The sequence below is a fragment of the Nothoprocta perdicaria genome, unplaced genomic scaffold, assembly GCF_003342845.1.
Source record: "Nothoprocta perdicaria isolate Ctin4 unplaced genomic scaffold, notPer1 scaffold_99, whole genome shotgun sequence".
NCBI lineage: Eukaryota > Metazoa > Chordata > Aves > Tinamiformes > Tinamidae > Nothoprocta > Nothoprocta perdicaria.
The window spans coordinates 673483-682908 of NW_020456298.1; the positions used below are offsets into that span (position 1 = coordinate 673483).

General features: G+C 42.8%; 1 protein-coding gene across 4 annotated transcripts in view; it reads right to left on the reverse strand.

The window, feature by feature from the left end:
• Nucleotides 1–223: 223 nt before the first annotated feature.
• Nucleotides 224–9426, reverse strand: part of TRIM67 (tripartite motif containing 67) — a 30167-nt gene continuing 20964 nt past the window's right edge. For all 4 annotated transcript variants that reach the window (XM_026053357.1, XM_026053358.1, XM_026053355.1 and 1 more), the window contains 3 exons: nucleotides 7625–7928; nucleotides 2100–2262; nucleotides 224–578 (listed from right to left, as the gene is read on the reverse strand). In XM_026053357.1, coding sequence (XP_025909142.1) covers nucleotides 513–578; nucleotides 2100–2262; nucleotides 7625–7928 — 533 coding nt within the window. In that variant the 3' untranslated portion in view covers nucleotides 224–512. The remainder of the gene's footprint in view (nucleotides 579–2099; nucleotides 2263–7624; nucleotides 7929–9426) is intronic.

The window sequence follows — 9426 nt, forward strand, 5'->3', positions numbered from 1 at the left end:
AGCTGTCAAAACATATGCTGTCTTGATTTAAGGACTTCAGGAGACAAAAAGAATCCAGTTTATCCCCTGGCAAATTGTTCAAAGAGTTGTTTGCTCCCCACTCTTACTCTTACACATTTTTTCTGCAGTCCTAGCATTTTTTTGAGCATAAATCCAGCCATGATAGACAAAATACACTCATTTTCACCTTTCACTTTTATATATATATATATAAATATATATATATATATACATACACGTACACACATATATACACCCAGGTATGCAATACTGTGTAGATGTGTTCAGGTACCCATTTGTAACCAAATGCCACTCCTGGGAGAATGCTTGGTATGGCTCCTAAATTAAAAATGCTGTGGGTTAGCTGCAATCGGCAGTTTACTCAGTGAAAAGCACACTGCATAATRTTTAAGTTAGGGAAGAGAATCTTTTTTACTGACTTACTGAGAAGTGGCAAATCACACTGAGAGAGCTTACAGAATCCAGCATGTGTTGAGGCACCAGGGGCTTCACTAGTTGCTGGGCAACTTTGGCTGTTTTACACTTTGTGGCACCTCCAGTCCTGTGTGTAGAGTCACCTGCACAAAGAAGAAATAGCACTTAGAAAATAAAATGAGAACTGGGACAACCCCAGCAGAGAGCATTTGTGAAGGCTAAGAGCAAGTGAATGCCAGGGGAAGGGCTGTGGCACTTCAAAGCTAAAGACATCAAGAACACTTAAGGAGATGATAYGGGCGTGGAGGGATGTATCCCTTCTTTTCTCTCTTTTCAATAGCCCATGGTCTAGCAACCATCTTCATCTGGATACCATCTTCATCTCTTCCCAAATCTAGTCACCAGTGGCACGTCTCCACCAGGGCTGTTCACTAGCCACAAAGTGGATGGCATCTTCATAGGAGGGACTCCGAGTAATTCCAGAAAGAGATCATACAGTGAATCTCCTGTATTAAATACAAGAATATCCTGTTGTCTCTTCTGTCCTGGAAGGACAGATCAGGGAGCATTTTAGTGCTTCTGCCATAACCTGACATCTCTGCAAGGCCATGGTTCCACATCACCATTTATCAGCAAACATATGCTTAAACTCAGAGTTTCCCTCTCTCCCTTGTCTGCCATCTCATCCTCTTCTGCATAAAAAAGTGTAAGCCATGTGCATGGAGGTATTTCAAGAATATAGGTAATTAAAATTAGAAGTGAGTTGTGAGTGAAAAATTTGTGTTGAAATATGCAGTGAGGTGCCTAAAAAGTATCTCTGTCTTCCATGTTGGTGCATCAATAACGACATGAAAGCTTCTTGAAGTGTTTGGATGCCACTATTAACTGATATTAAATGTTCATGTAATGACAAGGCCATGTGACATTGCTGATTTCATTTCAGGTGTTTTAAATCGTATATAATTCTTCCACTCCTGGCTGCTTTGATCCTGTTTGACCTAAGTGGACCTTCTTCAGTCTTTAGGCTCCTGGATGTCTCTGTAGATACAGGTCCTAGCTCTCCCTTACACTAAGTCCTGTTTCCAGCCATCTGCAGTGATCTTGAAATAAAAACACATTATATGTAAAGGGAATCCTCCAAGGGGAGGTCCTCTCGAGAACTGCGAGAAATCTCCAAAATGCATGAAGAACAAGAACTATGTTTTTTTCTTTCCTGCAGGACTAATTCTCGGACCTGTGTTGTCTTTCCTCTGCTTACCACTATGCTGCTGACATTTATCTCTTTCTCATGTTAATCATTAGCAAATATGAGATCTAAGACTATTTAAGATACTCATGCTTTTTAGTCAATCTGGCAGAGGAAGACTTAGCACCTTGCTGCTCTCTAAGAAGTGCACCATTGTAGCAGTGTAAGTGCAGGAATTAGTGGGTGTGTGTATGTAATTTTCATTGCTTTTACAACATGATTCTTCACATCTTGGAGGGAAGACTGAACGTTAAATAAAGTTTTCACAAAAGCACTAGTAGCCTAGATGTGAACTTGGGAAGGAAAGAACCTATTTGCATGTCAGCTGCCAACAAATGATATTACTGGTCACAGCAGTAGTGGTGTGCACACATTCTCCCTTCCACGAGCAGGATAAGACTGAGCTGCAGGGACTTACCTGGACGTTTCGGTTGAGGCTTAATGCAGGCATGAAGACACCTTCRATGTTTTCAAATGCTGGAGGCCCTTGCTGCTGCCCGTTAATGTAAAAGGTCAGGTTGTGCTTGTTCAGGTCCAAGAGCACGCCAACAGTGGCACCTTTACAAACTCCCCCTTCAGTCCTAGGAAACAGAAGGAGCACGTTGCTGGTTTAGTGTGTGCCGCATGCCGCAGCTGCTCTCTCCATGGCAAAGCAGCCTCAATGGAGCAAGGGAAAAATGAAACAGCCCCAAAATAGCATGGTTGCCACAGTACTCGTCACTGGCCAAGCCACATCTTTTCCTGAAGCATAGGTACCACATTCATCAGAGCTTAACTGGGGCACTTCTAAGAGAAATCAAGTCTGCCTCATCTCCGATTGCGAGCTATGAGCCGAAAGCGGTGTCCAAAGCTACCAGGGTCAGTTTTCCAGAGGGGCAGGTGTGCAGAGTGTTGCAGTGCTCAACGGAAAGGACAAGCAACAGGAGACTCAGCTCCCCAGACCCTCCCTGCAGGAGCGGAGTGATGCACTGCAGAGAATGAACACCCAGAAAGCTCATTTTTCTGGGCAGTCATTCCTTATTACTATTTCTGCTAACAGCTCCAGACTCAACTTCTGGTTTGAAGTACTCACCTTGAAATTCCCTAAAAAGACCTAAATTTTCAGAGCCAGAACAGATGTACCAGATACTGGTTTTGAGGAGGAAGGGAAGGTGCGACTGATTAGGGATAAAAGCAGCTTTATGACTGACAAGGTGTCCAGCTGTTGGACTGACAACTGTTTCAAGTGCTGGGGTGCTGTTATCAATATTAGTCATAACTGGTTGAGTCAGGAGCAGCTGCTGGAGCTGTCGCTGTATCAGCGCATGACACTCTCAGTCTGCTACCACGGGCATGAATAATTTGACATTAATGCACTTTCTGTTGGGCTTTAGAGAAACCAAGGACTACTTTAAAAAGCACTGAGCAAAAAATCTGCTGGATGGGCAGATGGGCCTTCTACTGGAAGCTCTGGCACTTCGCACATATCATGGGGGCTCTGCAGTAGAATTACAGCCTGACACAATTTGTTCAGGGTAAATCAGATTGTAAAAAAAGCAGAAGGGGAAGAAGCAACCCTTTTTTTGTTCCATGCCCTTCCCTCAGGCAAACTTAGTTCACAAGATAAGTGCAACTTTAACATAACCCATCAGGACGGGTAGCAACAGATCAAAACATTTTAAAAAGCGGGGAAAATCAAAATCCTTTTAGGAATATAGGGCAGAGTAAAGATTTTTTTATCTTGTCCACTAGGTGGCATAAACTGTTTTCCTTTTGACTAATTTATGTGACACATCCTATTTCCTCCAAAATTAAAGAGTTTTTTTTTATCTGTTCCAATGAGCAAAATAGTGTTCTGACCTCTGTTTCAAGCTCTTCAAAGAATAACAACATGGTTACAAATCATGAATTTCGCCTTCAGGTATGTTAGATTTAAAGCTATGCAGTTCTGAAGTTCTTTATTTGCTTTCTAGTACCTGAAGTATCAATAGGTTTGCCTTTGAACTTTTCTCCAAATCCATAAAACATATCATTTTCAAAAAGGTTAAGATGCTTAACTATCCTCGGTGTCTGTTTTGGTTTTATTAAAAACACTCATTAATATCATAAAACTCATGATGATATTACGGGAATGTCAGTGCTATGATCTAGACCCATTTACAATGGTTATTTTTTCCCTGTCAAGAACAACCTTGATTGTGGTGTCCCGTGCTTTATATCCTGCAGTGCTTTAAAATAGATTTTATGACATCTTTTTAAATGACATTGATTCTCCCAGGCAACAGAAGTGGCAGCTTCGCCTTTTTGAGGTTATTAYGCTCTTTCCTATATAGTAAACTCATTTACTTCTTGGGGGCTAATTAGCTGCATGCCCCAAATGGTGGCATCGAATGACTGTCCTTTGCAGCCCTTGGGGCCAGGGGGAGCCTGGGTGGCTCCGCATGCGGTGGACGAGCAGAGCAGGCCAAGCAGAGCAGGCCATGCTGCACCAGCCGGCCTGGGCCTCCGCAGGAGCTGYGGGGCCCAGGTCTGGGTCTCCTCTGCTTCTCGGCCGTGGTTCTTGTTGGACACGAGCTGGCGGGTTGCCCTGCTCCTCCGGCTGCACCTTGCCACAGTGAGCAACAGGCTCCRGCAGGGAATAACACCGGCAAAGGCGGGTGACACATTTCCAGGAGGCTGGACCTTTCTCGAGGCTGAGGAGCRGCTCTTCGGAGCCCCCCACCATGATTTCCCTCAGAACTGGGAATCCCTCAGATTCCTCTTTGAGGAATCCGGTGCTCTTGGGACTACTGTCACGGTCACCTCCTTGAGGAGGAAAGATGAGGAAGTGAACGCTCCGCAAGGAAACTTACACAAGGCATTTCCTGACCCTTCTGTACATCACTTGGACACTATCACACGATTTCTTTTTTTTCTTTTCTTTTCTTTTTTTTTAGTTTAGTCTTAGTTGCAACAACAAAAAATAGCTAGATGAAGAGGCTCAAGGTAATGCTCCCTCATGATACTCTTCCACGGGAGCATATGAAGGAACTGCTGCTTTACTATAATGTATTTTTCAACTGCTTACACCAGCTGTACTGTATGCTCATAATCTGCAGGCCACAAAAAGGAAAACACAACCTTTTGTTACAGTATTTCTTCAGGAAATACTTAGCATTTATTAAATAATAATCAACTTGCGAAGATATGTGCTACTCTAATTTCAAGTAAATCTCAGTTCCCACACCTCTTCAAACAGTCCTGCAAATATTAATTTATTTCTCTCTGTAATACTAAGTGCTGGGTGCTGTGCACAAGTGCTGTAAGTCTGGAAGGCCTGAGTAAAGATGAAGAAATTTGGCTCCTGTGAAAATGTCACTGTCTGTTGCAGCAGAGTCTGTTATTTTAAGCACATTTTCTGCAGCAATTCAGAAAATTTGCAAGAGAGGAAGGAATGTATTGGATTTATGAATAGAGAATAGCAATAAGTTTTGCTATTATTTGCTATATTGAAAAATCAATCTTAACAATTTATGAGTACTGTTTAATAAACCAATGAATTGGCTTAATTACATGTTAATAGTATCATTTGTCATATTTTTGCATATCAGTGCCTCCTCTGCAGATCTTTGTAGTCAGTGAGTGGAGAGACCTCTCCTGATTATAGTGGATTTCTAGATGACACTCCAAAATCTCTAGATTTTGACTTCTCCCAACAGACTGCTCATCACTCTATTTCAGTATAAAACATTTTTATGTTTTCCCTCTCCCCACATAACAACATGGCTAAAATATCACCTATACTCCAAGGTATTCCTGCTTTGGAGAACTTTTCCAAGGAACAGTTCCAGCACCCTGGTTTATTCTCACAAAGATTTAGAGGGATGCAAGCCTATCAAGGCTATTAAGGCTATTAAGGCTGCTACAAGGCTATTAAGGCTACTGAGATGTAGCCTCCATCACAGTAACATCTGAGATCCTAACAGCTGTCAATGCATCTTCCTTGGACAGCGATGCTGCTYGCTTATGTGCTTATCTCCCATGTGGAACAATAATCAGGCAGTGGCAAATGTTCCCACAAGGCTACCACATCTAATGAGTTAACAAATTGACCTACTTGATTGTCGTGGTTAAAAATATAACGCCTAGACCTAAATTCATTGAAGCRCATCCAATTTCACAAGAATACGTGCCCTTTATGAGCGTGTTTCACTCGAAAGAACATTCCACTGGTCCCTCCGTTCCTCGCATGTGCCTGTAAAAGCTCTGTGTTCGAGCTAGTGAAAAATGGGGAACCATCATCAACAGAAATAACTTTGTCCTCCTGTTTAGCCAACATGATTGGAAACCTGAGGTGTTTCCATTGTCTCCTTCCCAATTTTGCTTAGCTGTTGTGCTGCTTGCCGGAAAGACTATGCCTAGCACCAAATCCATAAAATAGGTTTCTGGGACAGTAGCACACACAATGTTTGCCAGCATTTTTCCAGAAAACATAAGCTGTTTCACAGAGCATTAAAATTAATACAGCTTAGCATTACTTCCGCTCTAAATCTAATCAAGATATTAAAGGGACAGAGAACCCTTCCAGAGATTTATCATGCTGAAGTTATTTCACTCTATATTAATTTAGAGTTGATCTAAGGCCTCTGGAGTCAGTGAAAATATTTCCATTGACTTCAGAAAGCTTTGGATCCAGCTATGAAGTCTTTCCATAAAATTGAGCTATAAATTAGAGCAGTGGAAGTGTGGTAGATGTCACCTGCTACTCTTGGAACCTATTTTTTTTTTAGTAACTCACAATTGAAGAGACTRTATTTTTTGTACATCATTTTCCCATCATGGTAGAATAGGCACGCAAATACTTAGATCATTTTCCAAAATACACCAGAGACTCAGCATCCAAAATCACACTCCTTGGCCAAGCTCTTCTCTTGGTTCCCTCAGTACCCAGGTGATGTACAGCTAGGGCCTGACCCTTTTATGGGAAACTGATAGGGAGCGTTGCAGCTCTGAGCTGCTGATACCCAAGAGGGCCCAAGCAAGGCTGAGTCTGTTTCCCTACACAGTGCAGCATCACGTCAAAGAAAAGCCAGCTCTAGGCAGAGTCAACTGATTTAACTATTGCAAGCACTGACAGCCATGCAACCACGGCAGCACAACGTTCTCTCTAATAGGTGTCGTCTCTCTGTGATCCAGCCCTGGAGCTACTGGTTTAGCTCCATCTATAGGACCTCTCCCCACTGTTCTGTTGCACAGAGCACACAGATCCACTCATCATGAAAGATGGTTTGGGTAATGATGGATAAAAGGCATTCCAGCCTTCTCAAATTCTTCTTTTACAAATTGCCTGGACTTGCTGAGACACTTTYCAAAGCGCTTCAATACCGTGGCTCAGTCAGATGGAAATTGTCACTTAGTCCTCACCAGGAAACATTCCCTTGTGTCCAAATCACGCTAGATGTAACCCACTGCATTACATTTGATCAATCAGCTTTCAGGACTGGCAACAAAAACCTATGTTAAGATAGGAAATCACCGTTGTGTTTGCCTAATTATTCTGCATCCCTGTAGCCAAAAATCCTCCTGGGGAGGAGAATCAAATACCTTTCTGCTTGCGCTTCTCCAGCAATGGAAGAGAGATCCAGCATTTCAGATTGTGTTCTGCTTACTGACACTGGATGGGGACACACAGGAACTTGCTTAAATCACACAGGGCTAGATGCCAGGGGAAACTTGCTAACAGTGAGAATAAGAAATATCAATGCAGAATGCTCTGGAAGGTGCTGATGTTGCTGTCACTGGTGTCACTCACCCCTGCCACCACTCATTCCGTGACATGGTGATTTTTAAGAATAGGTGAGACTGGCTCCTGTCATTAATAAAATAGGTACAATTAGCAGGGAGATGGGTTTGCTGAGATCCCTTCCTCATTCGCAAGCAGGAAAAAACAATCAGTAGTGAGCAAATTGCGTGGTGAGAGCTTACCGATTGGTGTGAGAATTGCAGTGCATAAACCAGCTGCGGTTGTTGTCAACATACATGGCCCACGCTTTGTCGTCCTTGCCCAGCATCATGTCCTTGACCACGTTAATCCTGGCGATGCCAAAGGCTGGATCCGGGTGGTTATCATAGCGGTCCACATGCAGTTCCCAGTAATGCACTCCCTTGGAGAAGGCCGCCGTGCCGAGAACTACGCGGTCGTCGTAACTGCTGCACGTGGCCGTCTGGTTGTCGTTGGAGAGCACGATGTCCCTGTGRGCTGAGGAGGGGTCAAAGCTGAACCAAGCCACTGTGCAGGGAGGAGAAAGAAAGGCAGCGTTACAGCAGAACGGGATGTGGAGAAGTGTCACCTTGCTGCAACTAGGAGAATAAGATTCCACCTTCCTAAAGCACCTTCAGGCAGGACTTTACTGCACACTCAAGTAACAGTCTCTCTCTCTTACCACAGACATCACACAAGGCTGCTTTGCACTGCTTCCCAGCTGCTTCTCAGCTCAGAAGCGACTGCTGATAAGTAAGAGAGGAAAGAGAAAGGAAGAGCTCCTACAATCTGCATGGCCTATGAAAACTTGGAATTTGTTTTTCAGTTCATTTAGCATAAAGATGTTGTGGAAATGTAAATTACTCATGCGCCTTATATTATCTGTTCTTGTCTCTTAGAACATGAGCTTCTAGGGGCAGAGACTTTCTTCTCCTACAGTAACAAGAGTCACTGAGGAGACTAAGGCTTCTCCATAGTATAGCAAGAGCTCACATAAGTAAATCAGTTCAGGACTGCCTTTAACAGAAATGGACTTTCATTCCATGTTGGTTAGTACTGATTTCACCAGCTTATCAAATGAAAAAAATAAAAATGAGAAAAAGCTCTTAAAGTATACATATTTTATACTCTTTTGGCAAGATAGCATAAAAGTAGAAGTGATTATTCCCAGCATGTGCTTCTGGATTTGTTACAATATCATTAATGAAGATGAACTTCTTGTAATGCTCATATGGATGTCAAGTATAATTACACAGGAACATGCACAAATTCCCRTTCCTGTCTTATCAAGTCTTACTGTGAAATTGTATCAGTGGTGAAAAAAAACAGAAGTGCCAAAGAAYGACGGAGAAGTGGAGACGGGGAGTGGCATACAAATATGCTCAGAGTGTTGTATAATTGCTTCTGTATGCTAAAACAAATCAGGATCTGTAATTAAGCCCAAATCTCTACTACCAGATAACACTGCATGATTTGAAAGTTGAAGTATTATTGACAATGCAAGATCTCCTAAAGCCTAAAGAATTTTAATTTTATGGTCAGTGAATTTAGGGCTGAATTGTTCCCCCCAGGTACTGCAGGTTCAGTCTTTAGCTCTAGTGCACTTCAACAGCCAACAGAATATGCCTAGGGCTGCATATGCTTTGGGGTATTGACTTCTGCAGATATTCCTGGCAGAATTGATCATCTATATCTGCGTTAGATCCAATCAGCACTGGAAAAGCATGTGCACAGAAAGATGCCTAGAATTTGAGAGCATCTGTGCTCTGGTTCACACACAGCAAGGACAGCAGCAGCCCAGCCCTGCCTCATTGYTCTGCCTTCTCCAGCTCTGACCTGGAGGTTCATGCTAGGAGGGGAGCTCAGGCTGTGCATGCTCAGTCCCTGATCTCTCCACTGAGTGGATCCAAATTCTCTATGGTAATTAGTGACAAATAAATTAGTGGATTTAATGGGGTGCAAGTACCCTGCCACTGAGACCTGCAGCTTTGCATTTAGAAATTGGGGAAAAAAAAAAAAAAAAAAA